This window comes from Anas acuta, chromosome 1, assembly GCF_963932015.1.
Source record: "Anas acuta chromosome 1, bAnaAcu1.1, whole genome shotgun sequence".
Classification (NCBI taxonomy): Eukaryota; Metazoa; Chordata; class Aves; order Anseriformes; family Anatidae; genus Anas; species Anas acuta.
The window spans coordinates 7,198,732-7,223,307 of record NC_088979.1 but is presented as its reverse complement, the minus strand read 5'-3'; the positions used below and the strand labels follow the sequence as shown (position 1 = coordinate 7,223,307).

General features: G+C 36.3%; 1 protein-coding gene across 31 annotated transcripts in view; it reads left to right on the top strand.

Moving 5' to 3' along the window:
* The window catches only part of DLG2 (discs large MAGUK scaffold protein 2), a 1,027,768-nt gene that overhangs the window by 596,534 nt on the left and 406,658 nt on the right, over positions 1–24,576 (top strand). For all 31 annotated transcript variants that reach the window (XR_011090260.1, XR_011090255.1, XM_068660895.1 and 28 more), the window contains one exon: positions 14,524–14,577. Coding sequence is in view for 29 of the 31 variants with exons in the window: in XM_068660895.1 (XP_068516996.1) it covers positions 14,524–14,577 (54 nt within the window). In the remaining 2 variants the exon portion in view is untranslated. The remainder of the gene's footprint in view (positions 1–14,523; positions 14,578–24,576) is intronic.

Sequence of the window (24,576 nt, the reverse complement as noted above, 5' to 3'; positions counted from 1 at the left end):
TTCTTATTTCTGGAATTATGTAATAGAAGTAAAGCTTTTAAAAGAAGAAATTTATCATCTGCATATAAAAATATAAACGGGTATTACTGCTTATCACTGAATGGCATACAGTAATATGCTAGTGTGTATTATGTATGAAATAAAATAATTAAGTTGACTGATCTATGTTTATATCAATATGGGTTAATAATTTCAATCATATTTTACGTTATATTCATGCAATGTGCTCTGGAATTATTTATGTTCCCATATGTAGCAGCAGATGCAGGATGAGGCTTTCTGTGGCTGGGTTAGGTGAGCAAGATAGGGCATGCTGTAAAGGAAAGAAAATACTATCTTTATTTCTTCTGTGTATTTTCATTTCATGTGAAATGTAAATTTCATGGGGTATCTCTATAAGAAAATCCATGTATATTGTGCAGAATAGACATATATCTGAATGATTAAGTATATTATCATCTGTCTGAAGAATTATGTAGCTAGTAATTATATCAACTCAGTGCCTTCACTACCTTATGGGCTGGTAACAAAAGCTGCTTGGATCCCTGTTTGTGTATGAGTAGAGAGCTTAAACTATAATTGAAAGACATTTCAGAATGTGTCACAAAGCATATAGCAGCATGTGAAGGATGGGCTGACTTTAACTTTGGAGTCTCTTGATTTCTCCTTGTTACATCTGCCCTAAAAAAAAATGGTGCCTCCTGCAGATTCTGTGTTCTTCTTGCTGTAATATTTTCTATGCCATTTTTCTCCCATTTCTCTGAAGCACATAATGTTCCCATTTCTTGTCCTCTCAGCCAAACATTTATTTAGTATCAGGGTCAGGTCTGCAGCAGGGATTTTATATGTTAGTGCTCAGAATTGGTACACCTGCCTGTGAAGTTGGTTACCTTTTCGAAAGGACCATCAGATTAGGTGTTAATTATTCCCAGACCTCCTATGGCGAAAGTCAGGATTTACAACAGGCTGAGAGTGGTGAGGGTGATATTTTTGCCAGGCATCATGATTTACTGGGGGGGGAGGGGGGGAAGGGAGGAAGGGTAAGAGGGATATTTTAAAAATTTTCTCTTCAAATCGGAGGGTGGAATCGGTACCTAAAAAGATAGGGTAGGAGGAGAGACATCATCTGTCCGAAGTGTTCTTTAGTAGAAGGCTACCTCATGTCTGCTTGTCAGTCATATGAGATAGATGTTTTTCACAGCTGAGTTTGAAGCACTGTTGCGTAGACACAAAAAAAAAAAAAATCTTAAGTTCCTAAAGCTGAATATTTTGAGGACTGCGCTTGTGGATTTGGATGCCTGCATTCTACCCACATTCTGCCTTAAGCAGCCAGTTCCTTTTATGTTTCTAAATGTATGCTTAATCCTCTTCCAGGGTGTTCTCTCCTATCACTTGATGTATAGTAAAAAACTTCCACTGCGTTCTTTGTCAGGACATGTTTTCTTTTTAATTCCTAACAGTAATCAAAGCTTGTTTTTGAAAGTCTTTTCCTAGAGCTTTCCCAGTTATTAAAAACAAAGAAACAATACTCCAAAATGTCAGACACCCGAAGGCATTTGTTGTTGTTGTTGTTATTATTATTATTATTATTATTATTATTATTATTATTTTGTAACAAATCTGCCTTGACATTATGAACCATTTAATATTCCAGTGATTTGGGGAGATCATGTAAATGCATGAAAGGTTGTTGTGACATTTGAAGTTCCTCTAATTGATTTGCAAACTCAATTCTCAATCTTGGTAAATCGGTTATGACAGTTGTTAGGTTTTATGTCTCTGTGATTGTTACATTCATTGTTTGATACAGTGACAGTGAGAGGTCAATGTTGTCTCTGTGTACAAGAAAGGTTGTTTCATTTTCTGAGTAAGTGGCTTTTAGTTACACACCTTCAAACAGTAAATCCAGAGAACACAGAGCTCTCCCAGTCCTGCCCAGATCACTGTAATTAATGTGTAAGAATAGTAGCATCCTAGGCTTTTGAGTCTCACAAAGAAAAAAATATGTCTTCAAATCAGGAACTAAAAGATAGCATATATTCAAGGAAGAGTCATATTTCAAAGTGGTGCCTTATGCTGTTTTTTGTGACTACTTCATCAGTAAAATACCATGTTACTTGCTGCTACATAAGTCACTGTTATAATTGCCTCCATCTATTTTAATTCAGTTTTAGATAATCAGTTTTCACTCTGTGTTTCTGCATCCATTCTAGCCGAAACAACACTGTTTAGAAATGACAGAATGTTAAAATGTAAAGTCGGGGAAAGACCTCATAGGTCATATTGCCCATCTGCTGAAATGTGAGTATTGCCTACAGTATGCATTTTAGTGCTTAGTCTGAGTTTATACAAAGAGTTTTAGGCAATAAGGCTTTTATTTCTCCTCTGGGGAAATTACACTGTAGTTTGATGAAATTGCCACATAGTTGCATCAGTGTGTAAAATCTGCTTGCCTGTCCTTGGCATGAAATTGAAAAATAGTCCAATGTTAAAAATGTTTTTTGAAAGACAGGAAAGTATGATTTTGCTGATTTTAAGTGTTTTTAAGTGTTTCATTATCATTCTCATCTGAGAATTTTTGTCATTTCTTCCTTTTGTTTTTAGTCCAGCTTCTTAAGTCTGTCTCTCTGGTATTGACGTGTATTTGCACCCTAATGTAATCTTGTCAGGTTCACAAGGATGCTCTTCCCTTGATTATTTCTTGACAAGAATTGTGTTCAGTTTTTGGTTGGCCTATAATTTTGATTTAAATAAGGTGTATTTCTATGGTCCTTTATAACTTCTTTGAAAGATTGTCAGTCGTGCTACACCCTCCAGTCGTGTTGTTTGTGCTTCTTAGACTTATAATGGCCCCCAGTACTTTCTTTACTTAAGCAATGCCATATCCCTTTTATGGCACTCCTACTTATCTCACGTTCACTCCCTTAATATGGTTCCATTATTCTACAAACCTGTGGTACCTTGCTCTGCTGATTTTGTGTTTTGAAAATTTTTGGTAAACACTATTTCTAAGAATTAAGAGGTTGACAGCAATAGCATCTTCATGGCCTATACGTTAGCAGAACGAGGTGTAGCTTTCCTTCTTTGGGGAAAGGTCCTCAATGAAAAATAGTTGGTTGCTACTTTGTGTGTTTCTGTCTGTACACGGGACTTTAGCTTTCCTTGTGGCTGTGTATTCCTTCCACTTTCTCTTTGTTTTCAACAATAGGGATGTTGCAGGCAAAGCAGACTCAACTTGGTTGAATTCAACTTTATTGCCAATTAATTAAAACATTTAATTTCAGAGATGGCTCTTGAGAAACAAGAGAAACAGTGGATGTAACACCCAGGGAAGACACCTGTCCTCTCTCTTCCCCATTTCAACATCGCTCCCAATGTCTCTCCCCTGGTTAAAACCACAGGTTACACTCAACCTCTTCAGTGAGGTGATGGCAGTGCAGAAGGTTGTGGCCCAGCCTCAGCAGTTTCCCTTTGGGAACTGGGCAGCCTTGGCCTCTCCTCACAAAGCCCAGCCTTGCTGCCTCCTGCTGCCATCACCTTGCCTTGTGCAAGGTGGAGGGCAGGTGTAATACATGTATCATGCTTCAGTAGAACATACTCCTTAAAAGAGCCACTGTGAGGTAGAAGATTAAGTTAAACTAGGTCCAAAGAAATTGGACATCTTATTCCCCTTGGAGCTATATAATGCATTTTATTTTGTTTTAGCTATGAGGGAAATTGGATCTAAAAACTAAAAGAAGTATGAATGTGTTTCCACAATCTATTCTGAATCAAGTTTACATCATTTTTGGTTTTCAGTAACAACCATGTGGCATTACATGGCATCACAAGAGGCATCCTCTCTGCTCAGCTGCCTGTCTCATTCCAGCTGCGTGCTACAATCTGTGAAATGATTGAAAAGCGGCAATTTTAGCATGCACCGAGCAGCAAGTCATCCACAGAGCCAGTCTCTGAGACGGAAGGGCCACAGGGAGAAACCTGAGACAGAAAATGGTTGGCAAGCCCTATAGTGAAAAAAGGAATAGTTGTAATTTAAGATAGTATTTCTCCATTGAGAAATGTATTTTATGCCACTTCAGGCAAAGTGTTGTGAAAAGCCTGAATTGATCTGAACCCTGAGTATCTTTGCTTTTTACAGTGATGTTTCTTAATTTTCGGATAATGTGAGTGTGGTGGTCCTGCACAGATTTAGGATTTGAAACAAACTGTTGACAAGCAACATATATGGGATTATTTTATTTGTTTATTACTATTTTTATTAATCACCTAGTGATTCTGGGACATGAAGGTACACTATTGGACAGCAATTAAAATATTTTCAGATGTTTTAGGTTAGAAGTTTTACTTGTGCTGACACAAAAAGCAAAACCCTGTGCTCTCTAGCACAGCCAAATTTGACCTTGAGTTTTTTGCAGATATTCAAAGTCAAATTTAATTCTTTATCTTCTCTTAAGTTGTTCCTAATTATTGCTAAATATACATTAACTATGTGAAAGCATGTGGCAAAATAGCTTTGGTCCTGTACATGTTTAAACAGAATAAATGAGTTAAGATGATATGGACCACAGTAATGACCAACCCTTCTCCTGGTAACTTCAGTGCTGAAATAGGATCAATGGTGATTTTGCTTATTTTCCTGTGTTATGTGGAAACACTTGTAAAACTCTAAGGAATCTTTCCTCTGTATTTCTTACTCTTCGCGTTCTATGAACACTTTTTGTCTGTAGCACCACTAAATCTTGGTCTCTTCTATTCATTCCAAGCAGAAGTGGGTGCTCTTTGGCACCTGCTCACTTATTACATTAGTTTTGGGCTGCTGTACAGTGCTCAGTGTCACTGATCAGCTCCTGAGGGCAAGTGTTCTTGGTTCTTTGGAATTGTCTTTATGCCATGATAAACCTCCGGCATAGATATGAATTCTGTTAATTTCCCTATTTCACATTAGTTTTATGTTATTTTTTGTTGTTGTTGTCTTCATCTATGTTGTAATTTTTAGTCTATATGTTTCTGTGTTTTTGAGGCTGGATATAAAATTCTCCATGCAGCAATAAACGTTAACTTGCAGGTACTTCAGGCTGTAAAAAGGTAACAAAATAAGATACGAGATAACTTCTTTGTGAGCTTGGTCTGCCATGATTTTAAAGTAAACAGACATGCCACTGGCAATGCAGCCTTTGCTTTTAAAGAGAAAGGAGGAATATTTTCTCTCTCTGGAAGGAATTTCATCTTTGTTCACATCAAGACTGAATCATGCACTGTAGCAGGTAGCAGTATCAACAGAATGACTTAAAACTGAATGCATACTTTTGTCTGTGAGTGCATGCATGTATGTGTGTATGTACAAGTTTTGTATATATGAGGAGAAAGAAAAGATTCTGAAATAGGAAAAAAAGAAGAAATAAAAATAAAAATAAAAATAAAAATAAAAATAAAAATAAAAATAAAAATAAAAATAAAAATAAAAGAAAATAGAAAAAGAAAAAAAAGAAAAAGGAAATAAAACAGCTCAGAAAAGTCCCTCCTGTATCTGAAAACATGCATTTGAGTTACCTTGCTTCCATTAACCAGCTGGCTAAACGCATGCATGCTCTATAAATACTGTCAGGAGAAAACTAAAACTAATATTGAGTAGAAACATACTAGCTTAAATTTTGATTCTGTTGAAGCAGATCAATGTTTTACCATTAACTTCAATTATGCAGGGACTTTCACCCAGAAATTTTTAGATCTGATAGATATAGCAGAATCCCATTAAGACATTTAAAATGGAAGGTACAATATGCTTTGGTAATTTCACCGTAGAAAGTAAATTAGATTACCTCTTAGCTTTTCAGTAGCATCACTGAACCCTTTATTTTTGCAGTGCATATTTCCACTAATACTGAATGCAGTGTCAAGGCAGATTTTTCAAATGTTTCCTCTTCTTTTAAAATTGTAATGAACACTGTAAAATCTGAATAAAATGTATGCATTATCAGATGTCACAGTTTTTATGATAATATACTTATAAAAAGACCATATGGGATGGATCTCTATTTTTGCTCTAAAGTTTCTAGATCTAGACTTAGGAACATAGCAGAAACTGGCAATGCTTGCATTGGTTAAATCTGTTTTTTAAGTTTTTTAAGTGATGAACACATTTAAGACAGAGTTTGGGAAAGTTCTGCAGTACAGCAGAGATCAGATCAGAGGATAGAACAGAGATATAGGTAACAAATGTTTTATGGCCCATTCACTTTCCAAAGACCATGAACATGTGCTGAAGCAGTATTTCTAAATACAGGATTTAGGCCTGAATTTCTGTGCAAAGCTAGAGCACTGGTGTAAGACAAGTTGCATCAATTTCTTTTGTGAGTCAGTAGAGATGTGATAATAGGACCTCTGTGTGAGTCTTATTATGGCATTTGGCATCCTGGAATGAGACAGATGGATCCACTCTATCTGCTGGTAGGAAGGTTATCACCTCAAAATTTAATGGGTAATAACATTTAGTTGAATGATATATTCACTGGAAATTCAGATGTATCATAATTATCCCTCATTCTCTATAGAGCTTTTTCCATTGACATTTCTATGTCCTTCACTGGATCAGATTTGGATAAAAAGTTACTGTTACATTAATTATTGCTAATTCAAACAGCTAACGGGCAGTGTCAGTACAGGTGAAACTTCAACAACTGTAAAGTGGGTGCTTTCTTGTCATTCTTCTGACAACCTGTGGAAGCCCATGAAAATGTTAGCTTTTTTCTTAATCCTTTAGACATTTCCTTTAATGTCACAGCTAATACAATTTTAAATTGAAAATTAATCCTACATTTTAATAAAAAACAACACAAAACCCCAAGCCCCAAAATAATGCCACCTTATTTGAAAGGAACTGTTTACCTTTAAATAGCTTTATACGAGGTTGTGTTATATATGTAGGTAGAGAAAGGCCTCAAGGATTTCTTGAGGCATTTTTCTTCTATTCTTGACAGCCGCAGCCTTGCAAGCAAAGCTGCTTTTGACTTCTGTTTTATGTCCCTGAGCAGAGGTATGATTGTTTACTGAAAAGTCAGTCTTTGGACTATCAAAGAGTCTCCTGATCTTTTATATTTTCTTTTTAACAAAGAGCAAATGACTTTTTCTCCTTTTTAGTCTTACAGTTTGTAATTCAGTTGTAAATACAACAAAGGTTCTGTGTTCTGTGATCTTGAGGCTTCAGAGCATGCCAGAGAACTACTGTTTTGACATCTAAATTATCATTTAATCTTTCATCCCATTGTGTGTCTTTGTAAATCTATTTCTTACAGTTGTGAAAGGAAATTTCTGAAAATATAAAATAAATTTAAATCAGTATTACCTTCTAAAGGCCTCAAACAGTCTGAAATAGTATCGGAGAGATGCAAGGTGCTCTGTTCTTGTAAAAATACGGGGGCTGCTCCACTTCACATTACTAAAACACAACATGCTAACATTTTTGAAGAAAAATGGAGTTGCAGTGGAATATTCTACAAGGTGTTTTAGAATTTAAGGCTGACTACCTGGAAAGACAAGTCCTTAACTCTGGCATACAGTCTATTGAATCAGGTTTCTGCAAAAGATGGTAATAAGTCACTGGCAACTCCATTTACTTTTTAAATGATAATGCATACACTATTGTATTACTCAAAATTTCACCATCTCTTTATTTTGAGTTTACTTAAATATGTAGAGTGTAGAGTTTACTTAAAAATATAGAGTGATGGTGATTCCTTAATAGGAAAACAAACAGTTGAGAGTTCTGACTCAAAGTCACAACTAGGTGGATAGTTTTAATTAAAATTGGTCACATGCTTGTTTTAATGTTTTCTGGTCAAGGTGTAGCGTACTGCAATCATTATTTTTAAAATGCCTCAGTTACCTTGTACCTATGCAAGTAGTTTCACGGTCTGATGTTGAATACAGCATTGCATAGTACCAACAGTTAAAACAAGGAGTTGTGCATGGTCTAAAAAGAATGACTCAATATAAGATGGATAGTCTGTAAAACCATGAATGCTGTAAGTAAAACCAGTCAAGCAAGAAAGGTAGAAGGAAAGTTCATTTCATCTGAAGTATGAGTCATGTTACATACTTGTAGAGAATTTGGTAGCAGAGGAAATGTTCATGAACTAGACTGTGTGCCTTTTTGTTCTTTCTAGCTACTTCAAGTGCTTTTGCTGTATCTTTCTTTTAAGCTGTGCTTTTGGTGGAAAAACAACTAGACTGTCTGACTTGCTGCAAGCAGAACAATCTCATATATATTTGTGGAAGCAAAGTCTGTTGTGCTCGAGTCCTTTAAAAAGAAAAATAAAATCGTTCTCCTTTTTTTTTCTCCCCAATGTTATTCAAGTTTTGTCCCAGCTATGCCAATCTGTCACTGCAGCTGTCAGCATGATGCCTTTCCTTCAAAGCACAGAGATGGCTCAGCTGAAAGCACTGCTTCTAGTCAAGGGCAGGAAAAGAGCCTATGAAGGGAACACTAGTTATAAGGCTGGTAGCCTGCACAGTCCAGAATCAGCATAAAATAATACTTACATATGGGTAGAGACTAGAGCAGAAAGGAAAGAGGACATGGAATAGGAAAACAGGATCATTCCATTCAGTACACTCAGTAAAATTCCATCTTTTGGAAATTGGTCTGGCTTTATTTTGCAGATGAACAATTGTGAGTAAATTCACTAAGGCCTCTGGCCATTTTTTAAATCTGATTGTGAAGTCTGGAAGCTCTTTGCATGCTACCTATCTTAAGAGAATGTTGTCTCTTATGAACTAATTATTATGGATTTTAATTAATCCTGCAAGTTAGTCAATTAGACATTTAAAACTTTTAAAACTCCCTACATAGTGATAGATTATTTAGTTCTTGCCAACCGTCATCTCTCTTAAAATTTTGATGAAATTGAGCCAGCTTTGCTAGAAGTGTTTTTTAGCTGGGAAAAGTTAGCAAAAGTGTAATTAAATGTCTTGTTGAAGATTTCAGAGCAGGTCAAGGGACAGAGATAGGAATAACTGCATTGTCATTGTCTTCTAGAAGGCCATTTCTTCTCACCCAGTCTCAGAAGTGGGTGGATAGTTTATATATGTATAGGTATACAGTGTGACAGATCACAGTAGGCTGAGATTCTAGAAAGAGCCTAGAGCCTTTTATGCATGCATTTGCTAATTTATGCACAGTTAGAAGTATTCTTGATGAGCTGATGAACTGCTATGTTGGATTTCTCAACATTCTCCACAACTGAAGCAATATTTGGGTATCTTTTTTGAGCATTCGGTGAATTTGAGCATGTGGCATGTTTTTAAGTCAGAGTAGATATAGCCCATGATCTCAGAAAACAAGATCCTTCTTGTGGACTGCTACTTATCATCTCTGATTTTCTCTTGACCAATCCATTGAGTAACTTCACTAGGATTACTAAACTGTTTTGATCTCATGTACTCCGTGGCTAGCATTATATTTAGGGCTCTCTCCAGTGCTTGCAAACTGTCCTCTCAACTTCCCATGATTAAAGCCTCCTGCTTTATTTGCAGTTATCTACAAACATGACACAACTAACAAAATCAGAGTTGATTCCTGTACTTCTATTAAATGCAATGTTGTAGCTCAGGAGGTCAGTGTTCTTAAAATTACCATATGATAGAGTCACCAAAACATAATTTGTTGTTGTTGTTATCGTTTTCCTGTCCAAAACCAAGAAAAGAATCCAAATAGCAAACACAGACTCAGTATCCCCCACACATGTGCATGCACGCGTGCATACACACAGTGAGTGGCTATAATTGCTATATCCATCTGAAAGTATTTCTCTGTGAATCTTATGCTCATCTATCTGATTGGGATGAACATCTCGGAAGGAGAAAATTATCATTGAAAGATGAATTTAACTTTTCAATTAGTAAAGAGTACAATAAGCATTGTGCTAAAATGAAACCTGAATGGTATTCTTGCTTGAAAGACAGTTATTTACAGGTGCTATAGGAAGGCTAGGTAGGAGAAATGGTGGGTCAGGGGAAGATCGCAGGTATTCAAAGGAGCAGCTTAGATGCTCAGACTTGTGCTGTGGAAGGGGTGACAGGCAAGGTGAGAACCTGGGAGTCAGGGTTAGGTAGGAGGCTAACAAGGGAAAGATCTTGGTAGGTCCCACCAGGAAGCCTCAACAAGGATTATGATGAACAGAGGGATGTGACTAGAAAAAGTCAGATCAGTTTATGAAAAGTAAATTGTGCCTTGCAAACATGACAGCTTTCTGTGATGAGATGACCAACTCTGTGGATGAGGGGAAAGTAGTAGGTGCATTTTGCCTTGATTTTAGCAAAGCTTTCAGCTCAAATTCTCAGTCTTGTAGCCAAATGAGAGAGAGAGTGACTGGATGGGAGTGCTAAAAGATGTGTGGGACTGGCTGGACCACCAGGCCCAAAAGGTTGTGGTCAGCAGTTTGGTGGTATGTGGTCTGGCTGCTGACCAGTTACTTGTGGTTTTGCTGAGTTGAAACTGATGCTAGTGCTACTCTCTTCATTAATAACCAGAATGATCAGGTAGAGTTTTTAGCAAGTTTTTAGATAACATTTGACTGGGCAGAGGAGATGGTACACTAGCCATTACAGTTGCTGTTCAGAGGGATCTCAACAGGTAGGAGAAATGAGCTGAGAGGAACCTCATAAAGTTCAATGACAGTAGGCAGGAGTTCCTACACCTGGACAGAATAAAATGTGCAGCAGGCCTGGCCAGGCACAGTCTGGCTAGGCAGCAGCTTTTCAGAGTGGACAACAAGTTGCACGTGAGTCAGCTATGTGTCCTCACAGTACTAAAGGCTGACAGCAGACCAGGCCACGCTAGTAACAACCTTGCCAGGAGTTTGAGGGCTGTCTGCTTCCTCAGACCTTCAAGACTGCATCCAGAGTACTGTGCCCATTCACAGGCTCCCCAGTATGCAAAAGTATGTTGGATGGAGGATGACCAAGGTGTTGGAGCACAGAACAGTGGCAGGGTCCGGTGCACAGACTGTACAAGAAAAGTGTGGGAGAGCTTGGTTTGTTCATCCTGGAAAAGAAGAGCTTCTGGGAGGAATCTAACTGCTGTCTTCAAGCATATAAGGGAGATTGGATAGGGGGATTGAGCAATTGGCTGGAGAGGAGACAAAGCCAGACTCTTCTTAGATATTCATAAGGACAAGAGGCTCCATACAGAAATTTCATTAGGGGAAATTCTGACCAGATATAAGAAAAATTCTTCTTAGTGAGGATCTTTGGGACTGAAAGTGGGACATAGCAAGGTTGTGAAAGTCCTGAAAGCAGCAGATCAGTGAGTGATTAGGAAGAAATTCTTTACTCAGCAAGTTGCCCAGAGAAGCTGTGGATGCCCCATCCCTGGAAGTGTTCAAGGCCAGGCTGGATGAGCCTTAGGGCAATCTGGTCTGATGGGAGGTGTTCCATCATGGAACCACCATGGCAGGGGGTTGGAACTGGATGGGCTTTAAGGTACCTTCCAACCCAAACTGTTCTGTGATTCTGTGAAAATTGCTATTTTTTATGAAAATCTGATATGGATATAAAGCTTTGTTCCTAAACTGAGTTAGAAGTAATCAGTATAGTACAGGAATGCTTTGGAAAATTACTTCTGAAAGATTGTTATTTAACAGATACTGTTTTTTAAAGCAGTGAAAAGATGCTTTAATTCTGAAGATTGAAAACTTTGTTTATATTTAGTATTAGAGCTGTTCACAGTGTATAAAAATACAAAAAAGATAAAATCAATGAAACACAAAGTTTGGTAGAGATAGTGGAATATTGTCAAAATTAGTCTTTTTCTTCCTGTAGCAAAGGTATCAGTGTTTAAGTATATCGAACTCCAGAGTAGTGTAGGCTAAGATTATAAAAAAGTAACCTTGTTTAACCTTCAGTGATAATACAGTTATAAATCATTCCATATGCCTAAAGCTAAAAATAGTATAATCTAATGACATTCAGCTTTTATTTATTATTTCAAAGTGCCCCATGTTATGGGGAACAACGAGAATAAATGTGTGTGTGTGTGTTTGTGAAACAACTTTTCAGATACTACACATCTGTAGTGTTAAACTATACATTACTATGATAATAGATAGATGGCATGATATATATACACACCACACGTATTTTACTTCCAGTTTTTGCTTACAGGTTGCACAGTGGTATAGAAATAATGACCTTGATCATCAGTGGCTTTTGTGCAATAATGTATAATTTTTTTGAACACATAGTTATCTCACAATAACTGGAAAGAATCTTAAAAAAATTTGAAAGAAACTGTGACACCCTCAAAACATTCAAATTATTGCAATAATTAATTTTACATTCTTAATTCAGGTTATGTTACTTAGTTTTGAGATCATACAATCATAGAATCATAGGTTGGGTTGTAAGGGACCTTAAAGACCACCGAGTTCCAACCCCCTGCCATGGGCAGGGACACCTCCCACCAGACCAGGTTGCACAAAGCCCCATCCAGCCTGGCCTTGAACACCTCCAGGGATGGGGCATCCACAGCTTCTCTGGGCAGCCTGTTCCAGTGCCTCACTACCCTTACGTTGAAGAATGTCCTTCTAATGTCTAACTGAATCTATACTTTTATAGTTTAAAGCCATTTAAAACCCTGCAGTGAGTATTTAACAACAGAAATGTGATCAGTGTCTTCAATAGTGCTGTGCTAATATATCCCTGCCATGCACAGAGACCCTGCAGTTTCTGCAATTTTAAAGTATTGTATAATCATAGAATATCCCGAGTTGGAAGGAACCCATAAGGATTATCAAGTCCAACTCCTGGCACTGCACAGATCTACCCAAAATTTTAGACCATGTGACTAAGTGCACAGTCCAATCACTTCTTAAATTCAGACAGGCTTGATGCAGTGGCTCCTTCACTGGGGAGCCTGTTCCAATATGCAACCAAGTATAGGCAGTCCTTCATTGGCTAATATGCAAATAGATAAATAGGACTAACGAGCTACTAGGCTAAGCATTAGTATGTAGGAGTAGTTTGATGTCTTTGCTGACCAAGCAGGCATCAGTCAGGTAGAGAAGGGTTGCACTCCATCACTTGTTGTAGTGGGCTGACAACATGTTGATGTTTCTCTTCCTTAGTCTTTGAGCTGTTATCAACTCCATCTCAGCAGTTCTGCCTCTGACATTTTTCTTAAAGTGTGTGGCTCTACTATATACTTCACCACAGCTCTGTAATTTTCTCCAGTCTGAGACAAGGTTATGCAGATGGGTCAAATCAGAGCTTGGCCTTGGATAACCACCACCAGATCTCAGCATGGGACAGAGAAGAGGTTAGGGCATTTTGGGTTAATGGAAAACAACATGGATATGGGTTTCATCAATAAGCTAAAGATCAGGTTTCATGGCTTTACAGATTCACAGATCTTTTTAAAATAGGTCTATACTTAAAACTCAACATCAGCCGAGTGCATATGAAACAGTCAAGTTATACAGTTTTGATAAAAATATCACATTATACATGCATATACGTATACCATATAGTGATATAGATAAATAGTATAAGCATACAAAATGTTGAGTTTTATATTCTAGAAAGATCAACTGATCATCTTGGTTTTCCTTAAATACAAAAAGTGGACTGGTAAGGAAAGGGAAGATGTAACCCTCATCCCCAAGATTGCCTAAATTGTAAATTGAATATATTGTTTCTTATAGTTCTACTCAAAAGCATGAATGTGATCCAAAGCCTATTGAACTTCAAAAGAAATTGAAAAAGAAAAGTGAACCATGATTTGGAGGCTGAGAGTCTATTTCTTTCATCCTAAATTGATTGAACAGAATCCAATGTTATATGCTGTTGTACAATGTGAGTCCTGCATTTTGGTCACAACAACCCCATGCAATGCTATAGGCTTGGGACTGAAAAGTTGTGCAGAGGAAAAGAATCTGGGGGTGCTGGTTGACACTCACCTGAACATGAGTCAGAGGTATGCCCAGGTGGCCAAGAAGGCCAATGGCATCCTGGCTTGTATCAGGAATAGTGTAGCCAGCAGGCCCAGGCAGGTGATCATTCCCCTGTACTCTGCTCTGGTGAGACTGCATCTTGAGTACTGTGCTCATTTTTGGGTCCCTCACAACAATAAAGACATTGAGGCCCTGGAATGTGCCCAGAGAAGGGGTACAAAGCTGGTGAAGGGCCTGGAACACAAGTCCTATGAGGAGAGGCTGAGGGAACTGGGGCTGTTTATTCTGGAGAAGAGCAGGCTCAGGAGAGACCTTACTCCTCTCTACAATTACCTGAAAGGAAGGTTTATGTAGCTGGGGATCAGCCTCTTCTTGAAGATAACTAGTGATAGGACTAGAGGGAATGGCCTCAAGTTGCACCAGGAGAGGTTCTATAATCCTATGATTCAATGGGTAGATAGCCTTTTATACTTTGATCTTAATTAAAAGTTGAAAAAAAAAATTAAATTAAATTTCAATATTAAAGAATTTAAGATTTTTACATTTCTTCTCTTTTTTTTTTTTTTTTTCCTTTTAGGCAAGCCCTGCCCCTATAATTGTCAACACAGACACCTTGGACACAATCCCTTATGTAAGTATTAATTTATTATATATAATTTGTTTATTTTCCCAAGTAAATTCTAATTAGTATTGGATAGAAGTTATAAACAAATCTTTCAATTAAATGTCTCTTTTACAGTAACAAAGATTATTCATTTCTAGAAGAAGAAATCAGGAATAATAACTGTACTCAGATGAATTATAACATTATAAGCATGTAATTTGTAGTTGAGACTTCAACACATGAACTGTAACTTACTAAAACTAGCCTTTCTTTGAAAAAATGTGATTTCATTAAGTCTTTCCTCTTTACTAGTAACAGAGCATTAATGTTTCCTTTTTAGAGCAGTATACACACTTGTAGTTTATTAAGATTCTAGATTCATGGTATAATATTAAAATGATGCAAACAGCTCTTAATTTTTCTCTATATATCCCTTTTGCAGATAATAACTGTACATGACAAATCAGCACAAACTAGATGATTTCATATGTTGTTATTAATGTATTTTTACATGGCTTCTATTTTTATGGCTTATAATAAAAACGATTTTGCCTTAAAATAAATACATCTTTTTACTAAAGTAAAAAAAAAAAAAAAAAAAATCTGCTTTCTGCATGCATTTGATAACAACGTCATTGTAGAATTGACAAACAACCATAGTTGAAGGTAAAAGACATAGAAAAAAAAAAACAAATTGGATAAATAATAAGACAAGTAACAGGCTTAAGTAATTGCATGCAAGGAAAGCAAGTAGTATGAAGCTAGCCAGCCAGTATGTAATCTTTCTCCTTGTATACTCTTAGTACTCTTTCTAAAGCTCCTAATTAATGTCTCTCATCTGTTAGGTGTTGTCCGTTCTTATGGTTCCAATGCATAAATCTAATTATTTGTCCACCTACACTAATGATTTTGCTGGTTTCTGTCTTACAGAAGCCTACTGATGAGCAGTTTAATAGGAGTTATCCTTGCCACTCTTGTTTCTGACAATTTATAAAATTTAGAAAATTTAGAAAATTTAGAAAATATTGTGTAGAACACATGTGAAGGTCATAGCCAAGAGCAATTTAGAACAATGACACTGCTGTAAAGCAGAAGAGAACTTAAGCCCATGTTGGGAATTTCAGCCACCAGGAAGGGCAGAAAAGTTAAAAAAAAATTCTCCAGTCATTTGCATCAAACTTTCTTAAACAGTTTCCTAGTTTCATTTTTCCTTCCTAAGTCTCAGTTTTCCTTCCTAACATCAGAACCATCTGTTGTGTTCTCACTTCCAATAGGTCTGGCTTTTCTTCTGTTTTAATGAGACATTTTACACTTACTGTTCTCTATGGTCCATCATGAAGGACATTGTGAGCACCAGTTCTCATTTCCAGTGCTGGACCTGTGCCCAGGACAACCCACAGTTACAGTGTTAGAATTCCTAAATACAGATCCATTATGCTAGTGACAAGATGTTCGATCAATATGGTTTATTCTTACAACACTGTCTATTGATACTTATACACCTTTATACTACTTTGATACTAGTCTCCCTTTTTCTTATAAAAAAAAATAAAAAATAAAAATAAAAATAAGACAATAACACGACAAAATACATTCAAGAGAAATATTGACAGTAGACTGAAAAGTGCCCGTGGGCTGCTTCAGTCTCCAATGCATGATGTGAACTAGATAAATAAACAGAAGGTACTTGTAAAAATAGACAATTCTGAGTTAGTCACCTTCTCTTACCCAGTATATAGAAAGATTTATGTCCCTTAAAAATGGGGCACAACAGAGCTTCCAAAGAGGGGCTTATTTAGACTAGTCAATAATAAATGTCAAGGTGAAACCTATCTGTGGAGTCCAGGCCAACACAGTGCCCCACAGGACATGGGGTCTTTGCTTTACAAATAGACATTTCTTTCTGATCAGGATTTATATGCTTAAACATTCCCCGGAATGAGAAAGACAAACAAATGGGCAAACATCCTCTTCCTCCAGCCTCATGTTTGGGAGAGTGGGCTGGGAGACCTGGGTTCTTCTTCATGCTCCCAGGACTGGTTCAGTTTAGTTTGGCTTAGTTTCATTTTGTGGTATTTCCTCTGCAAGGAAGGTGCTGTACTTGCTGAGCCAGAGACATGTTTGTTTCTGTGTGAGTCCCCTACTGAGTAGGTGAGCATGTGAAAAACAGGTTTACTGACAACCTTGGCCCACAACGTGGGTTGACTCTGGCCAACAGCCAAACACCCAGCCAGCCCCTCTCTCACTTCTCTCTCCCATGGGGTGGGAAGAAAATAGAAGGAAAGCAAAAGGTGTGTGTGCAGACAAAGCAATAAGAGGAATTCACTCACTACTTCCCATTGGCAAGCAGATGTTTAGCCACTTCTTGGAAAAGAGGGCTTCAGCACACGTAGCAGTTGCTTGGGAGACAAATGCTATAACTGCAAACATGTTCCCCTTCCTCTTCCTTTCCCTGAGCTTTTGCTGGGTAAAATGCCATATCGTATAGAGTATCTTTTTGGTCAGTTTGGGTCAGCTGTCCTGGCTGTGTCCCCCCCCAGGACTTTACCTATTCCAGCCTAATCGCTGCAGGAGAGGAAAGGAAGAGTGGGGAAGAGAGAAGGCTGTGATGCTGTGCAATCTGTTCAGCAATAGCCAAAATACTGGTGTGTTATCAACACTGTTTCAGCCACAAGCATCATAGCATCACATGGGCTGCTATGAAGAAAACTCCATCCCAGACAGACCCAGTACAGCACATGCATAATAACTTGTAGGTGTTAGAGAGCCTTGTCACTCTCTTAAATATTTGGAAAGACAGAGGAAAGTCTTCCAAAACTCCATGAGCTAAGTATATAGTAATTCAGCTATCATCATATTATTTATCTTGCAGGAAATAACATTTAGATATGCCCTAAAGTTATTACTCTTTTTTAATTATCATGAAATCCTGTCTACCCCTGTAGGAACAAATTATTTTATGAATCAGAGAAACTAAGTTCAACTATATTTTTTCCTGTCCCATGCTGTATGCATCCATCTCGCAAGTGGACAAGAGAGTAGCCAATCCTCTCTCATAACTGTACCCTGTCTAACACACCCAGCAGCACTGAGGGTCAGGGCTGGAGTCTTTTTAAGTGTCTGATATTCAGCTCCTGTCGTCATGCCTCAAAGTGCATTTGGAGTCCAATAAGCCTCCTGTCAGTCAGAGGAAAAGACAGACAACTTTAGGTCTTAAAAATTGGACTATATTTCCTATGTTCACATTCTTTTCATCATATCCTGTTTTTCTCTAGTCCTGGGTACTTGTCCTTTAGTTCTTTCCTTGGAATGTACATTCCACAAATCTGAGTAATTCTAAATTAACTTGTAAAAAAAAAAATAAAAATTAAATTAAAAGCAAATGGATATATAAAGGAGAGGTTGGACAGAACTTCGGGCAATCTGATCTAGTGGGAGGTGTCCCTGCTCATGGCAGTGGGGTTGGAACAGAATGATCTTTTAGGTCCCTTCCAACCATTATACCATTCTATGATATGCAAGTGTTACACCTTCTGAAATTTTTTGACATAACTGTTTTTTGATTTCTTGCTGATACCTTATGTAAGATGCTTTTCATGAAACCTGGGCTTTAAAAATACTTTCTCCAGCCTATTTCAAAAACTGTATTACAACAACATATATATATTTTTCCCGTTATCAAATCTATTATTTTCTATAATAACTATTTTTTCTATAGTATCTAAATAACTATAAATTTTATTGTATTTAACAAAGTTAAGTAATCCATTTATTTTCAAACATGAAATGCTGGAATAAACCTGAATTTTCAAATTTTGATAAATAGGTTGTTTTTAGTTTTCCCTGCCATTGCTAGCCACAACTGATAATAAATAAATAAACTCAGGCTATTTTTAGTGTTTTACATACCAGATGGAGACTTCTTATGATATCACTCAGCTCTTGACTCAGCAGCACAAGAAACCTGTTTCAGTGTTTCTTTTTATGCAGTATAGATCCAATGCATTTCCATTTCAATAAGAACACTGCTATTTGTCTCCTCCAAAAATTCCTGAGTGTTTTCAGAAGGAGAGGGCCTTGTAGCAATGACTAGCATTCCTAAAGCATTTTCAAATGTAATGTTTCCAGTGGTTCACCAGATATAAATTTAATTTTTGCTGTTGGTATAGAACTGTTAAACAGTGTGATTTGTCTTATTAACAATATAATGATTTCAATTTGTGTAATTAAACCTTTTGGTACTGTTGACAATCTTCAAACTTTTCATCTCAACAGATGAAAAAAAAATGATCCTGTGAGAGACTGTTTTTCATTAATATATTTTTCTTAAATGAGATAAAAGGCCTTATTCTACTATACTGTATGCTATTCTTTATAATTTGGGCCTGTAGCAAGTAACAGAAGAAACTGTTAATTAGCTTTTTTTCTAGGTTCAGTGACTTGAAAACTTTGGCTTGCCAAGCTTTGGACGTGGGAATAAATTGATAGGAAACTTCTATGGTACAAAACGAATTATTCTGTGGCATTTTAAGCACAATTAAGCATTTGTGGGAGTTTGTTTGTTCTTTATTCTTTGGCTGTAAATTTTAGATCTTTTTGTATAATGAGAAGCATTAATTTAATACTGTATGAATCATCACAGTTTCTCTGCTGCACAGAATAAGCCTTATTTATTTCTTTTTGAGTTTCCAATATGCTCCGTAGTTAAGTGAAAAGTAACTAGCTGGCTTTACTGCATCAATTTCATAAGTTGATGTAAACCCTCATGATTACTTTGTGATGGAATTTGATTTCCTGTTCATCTTAGCTTCACGTTAATCTTAAATTCTCTCAGGTACCTTGGTTGCTCCCTTCCCCCCCCCCACCTTGTCACAAAGATAAGAGCTAAGAAATACGTACTTTATTCTCCTTCTGTTCCCAGTGAGTTCCTTGTATTTCTTCAGTCTCTCATTGCTCTACCAAATTATTATCATTGTCATTATTTTATTGTTTTGCTTTGCTAACTGTGCTGCCTATGCTTGAGTTCTGTGCAGATACTCTTGTTTCTCAAAGAAGTATTTTTCAGGCTACTTTGGTTTGTGTTTTTTTTTTTTTGTTTTTTTTTTGTTTTTTTTTTAATGAGCTGTAATCCTTGTAATAATCCTTGTTTTATTTTATATGTTTATTTACATGCTTGCCATGTAGATGATTTGTAGGATCTGTGCTTAAGGACACTAAGAGCTCTAAGCTGTTCTGGGGGGCAGTTGCTCTTTGACAGCTCCTGTGCTGGAAGTGTGGAGGCTATGATGATGCCAAAATGGGGATGTTAGGAAAAAGTTTTAGATTTCTCCTCTTTCTTAGCTAGCCCGTCAATACACCTGCATTTAGCACATGAAAAAAGGTGCATAAAGGCTGTGAAAAAAAATAAATTTTTCCTATTCTGACTGGAAAAAAATAATGGGGAACTATGTAAATTTCTGAAAGAGAGTCAGTAACCTGAAGTCTTTTATTGGGTAACATGAAATAGGCACAGTCTGGACCTAAAGAAGTAAATTGGAGGAAGGAGGTAGCCTTACATATTTCCACAATAAAACAAAAGTCATGTGGCATTACATAGCAAATATGAAATCTAGTGCATAACTATGACTGATGAGCAACTATTTGAAGAGAACAGAGGAGTAAAAGGAAATTCTTGTCTAAAAAGCTAGGCTCTGAATTTTTGCAAAGCTAGGGAGCTCTTGGAATTGGGGATTTTGCATTTGTGTTTTAAAATATATGAAATAAATAGAAATATAAACATATAAATATGTATATGCATGTATAGTTGTCCATTTACTTATCATGTGAATAAATTTGTTGCTTCCTCCTAAATAGTTTGATGATAGTTTTGGAAATTAGATTGCACATCTCATTATCTTGAATGACTCGTATATTTTCCAGATTGTTAAATACCAGTTTTCTTTGTTTGTTGTTTATACTCATCTTTCAGTCTGTCAGTTAATGTGGATTACAGTGAAAGAGCTAAATGAGGTAGAGCTCTGTGCTAGCTTTTATAACCTGTATTGGCTTGGCTTCTCCGTTCTGGCCCTTGAACACAGTGTTGTTTGGCCTGGTGATCACTCCTGTGTTCTGCATGCCATCATTTCTATAGTGGGATAACAGATTTTTTCCTTTAGAATAGCAGACTGACTTAATTCATGTTTATATTCTATATTCATATTCTATATTCTATATTATATTCAATCTTATGGCAAGATTGACTTAATTCATGTTTAAAAAATATGTTGAGATTGTTAGTGAAAAGGATGCTATATAACAAAAGACTAGTGAATTAACATAATACAATTCATCCTGAAACCTGTATAAGTAAAAGGAGCTTCATCCTGCAATTTGCTGACTTAAATGGATTTTCGCACAATGGGTAGTAGAAGAACAGGTTAATACTTTCCAAAATCCAAACCAAAAGTACAGAATGGATCTTATGAATCTGATTTATTTTGCCTCTATTTCATATCCTTTTATGTTATTTTATTTTATTTTATTCTTTTTACCTGAAAACCTGTATATTTCAAACCTTTTCTTTTAAAATATACCATTTTAGAAAGGAATATTTAAAATAACACTGTTTTTCCTGAGTTTCTCTTTAAAATTCTGGAGGCAATTCTGAATATTTAAGCTTGTCATATTGATATAACTTTTAACTAGGGAAAAAAACATATCTCTAAAGTAAAATAACTTCAAGATTTTAGGAGATTTATTTTATCTTTCTCAGAGATGAGCACTAATTTGCATATTTGAGTGCTGCATATCAGATTACGTGAAAAATCAGAAGAAAACCTTCATTGTGTCTGGCTGTAGGTATGAATATCAACATTCTGTCCATCCGTCAAGTAAAAGCATCCCTTGGTCACGTATCTAATTACTTCTTCACACTTTTATTCTGCAGAAGCCTAATACTTCAATTGCCTGTGAATAACCCTGGCCTTTAGACTCAATCAAGAGGCTCTTCCTTTAGGCATTTGATTGAAACTTTGCCATTAACAGACTGGAAGAGAAGAGGTTATTGAACTGCAAAGAGGGCAACTCATACACTTGTCCATGTCCTGCTGCTTCAGGTGGCCAGAGAAGAGAAAATGCATAAGTAATGCCTCCTACTTTTCAGATTTTTACTACTTACAAAACACGTATTGGGCATTTTAGTCCTACATCATGGGTGTGCTTGAGAAGCAAATTTTCTTTTTGTCCTTGAATACCAATCTTCAGTTAACATGATGGAGCTCATGAAGTAGACTTTCTGACAGAAAACTAAACCGGAAGATGGGCTTCTGGATACCCTTCAGTCACTAACAGACAGTCAGTGCCCTGGACTACACTGAAGTTAGTCTGAAATAAAGCCCCGGAATGAAGTACAGTGCTCTGGTTTCACGACTCTTCTGCCCTGTGAATCTCTGTCTGTTGGGCTCTTATCCTTGTAGCCTCCACTGTGGGGAAGCCAGAATGGCTCTAAACAGTTATTTTTCTCTCTCTGAGAGAAGTCAAATATACTTGTCAAATATAAGAAGTCAAATATACCCCCTCCTTTATGCCCAGATATGCTTCATTCTTAATTCATCTAAGAGAATTCATCCATGAGGTCAGTATGTGCTTCAGAATTCAGAGCAGAGCTTGTCTATTAGACTTGTTCAAACCAAGTTGATCTGAGTCAGCCTAGAGTTGCATCGCCCAAACTGACCTAAACATAGTTTGAATTTGTTTTTATATTGCTCTCCCTGTCCTTGAATTAGATTCTACTTTTGTGTCATTTTTGATTTATTACATTACAGACCCATAGTTAACATTACTGTATTTTTAGCAGTCAGCTAAAACTGGTAGAGTCCCTGGGATTGTGAGGATCCAATGGTTAACATAACCTCTTGAAATTGTGCTTTTATAGTACAATTCATGGTGTTAAGCCATCAAAGCGTCTTCCATATCTTTTTTTTCTTTTAAGGTTTTATTCTTTTGCGTAAAAGGCGTAATTGGGAAACATAACTAAAAAGTTGATAATGCTGTTCAAGTAGACAAGACTATTTTTTTTGTGGCATTAACTTCACTCTGAATTTCTTTGTCATGAAGTCACAGTTCTGAAATGAAGTGGGAAACACAGCATGATGAGTACATGTGAATAATTATCTGTAGACTTAATTTCTTTGTGGTTTCAGACAATGACACTTGCAGATAAATTTCACTGTTTCAGAAAGGTGTAGACCTTAACTGAAAGCTGTTTTCAAAAATGAAGAGTTAGTACAGGTGTCATTATCTTAATAGTTTCAATTAGATAAAGGACGAATAGAGCTTTCACATTCCATAAGACTTCATTTTGAAGGATTTCAGATATTAGATAAGCAAAATTTTAAATGCTGTTGTCAGAGATAGAAGTATTATTTTGACCTTGGATAACCTGAGAAGTAATTTCTATACGTGCTCAGTATTGAATAGACAGCTAATTTGGTTGAAAATTGGAAAAGAAAAATACTGGTTTCTTATTTTATTGGAAATGTTAGGGCTTAATTTCTGTGATGCTTCAATGCAAAGACATATCCAAAGATATACAAGAAAACTTCTTTGCAATTTCAAGGATATTTATGTCTAGAATTGATTTGTTTTGCTTTGCAAAGTACCTCTTAAAGTTCAGCCAAAGCTAGTTTGTTGTTATCCTGGCAGTACATAATGCATCATTTGTAGCAATATTGGTTAGAAGAGGTTTCCTTCCCTTATAATCTGGTATGTATTGTTCTTTACATTTTCCTTTGCAGTATTTTATAGTAGTGTTTTTTTTTATTATTATTTATGTTAATTGATTTAAAATTTTAAGAATATTTTCAGTGTATTCCTATTATTTACCTAAAACAATGAAAACAAATCTGAATGAACATGGTCTTACTATAATAAAAATGCAGAATCAGCAACTGAAATTCTCTCTCATTTTCCCCAGTTTTTAGCCAGGGATTAACTGATCTGTGCTGTAAAACGAACAGACCTTCAGCACAGTTTCAGAAAATGTTCTGAAGCAAAGTCTGTGCTGTTGCAGATTGTGAGTGTTGACTATTTTAGAGTGTGACTCATTTCTAATCCACATTTTACATAATTAAAAAAAAAAAAGCCACTTTTAATGCAGTGAATGGGTGAATCAGCCTCAATGGTAAATTATATTTTTAATCAGTGTTTAGATGACCTATCTTTCTGCATACAGTAGCAAACCCAAATATACTACAGATAATATCTGTTTTCCTTATATTAAAAATCCCGACTCCTGTAATTTTCTGTAGAAGGTTTGAGGGTCATAGAAAGTAAAGATGCATAAAGGAGATAAATTTCCACTTTGTGAAGATCTTTAATAATAACAAATAACCACTGAAGTGCAATTGTTGTTTTTTTTTTGTTTGTTTGGTTTTTGTCTTACATTGGTGCATTATGAGTTATCTAGTGATATATGCTTGTAAATTGTTCTGCATGAAGATGAGAATAGTTTAAAACTTCAGATTCTTTTTAGTCATATATTGCTTGTACTGAATATGCAATTCTTTATATTAGCTAGGCAGAAAACTTCTCTTTATTGGATCTTGGCAAATGCGATTGTTTCATTCTTTAGCAAGATTAATTGGGTAGTAATCATAAAAAATTAATCTTGTATAATGTCCAGTATCAGGACTTAAACTTTGCAAAGGTGATGGAACAGCGAGAATAACATACTGCGTTTATCTGGAAACTATTGAGCTATAATAATTTCTCAAATAATGTGCACGGTACAAGTTTGATTAATCACTCTGATTTCACCATCATCTTTTTCTTTAGTAAAAGCAGATTGCAGTTGTATTAATACTGTCCTTCCTTACTCTGTAAATTGTAAAAGTCTCCAACTGTTCATATGACCTCTTGTTATTCCCCCAGTGGAGGACAAATATAATTTGCAGCTGGTGCTTTCAATACAGTTTTATTTCTTTAGGTCATTATGTATTTCTTTGAAGTTTGTTTGTAAAATAAGTCAGAGAATTGCTCATCTTTTGT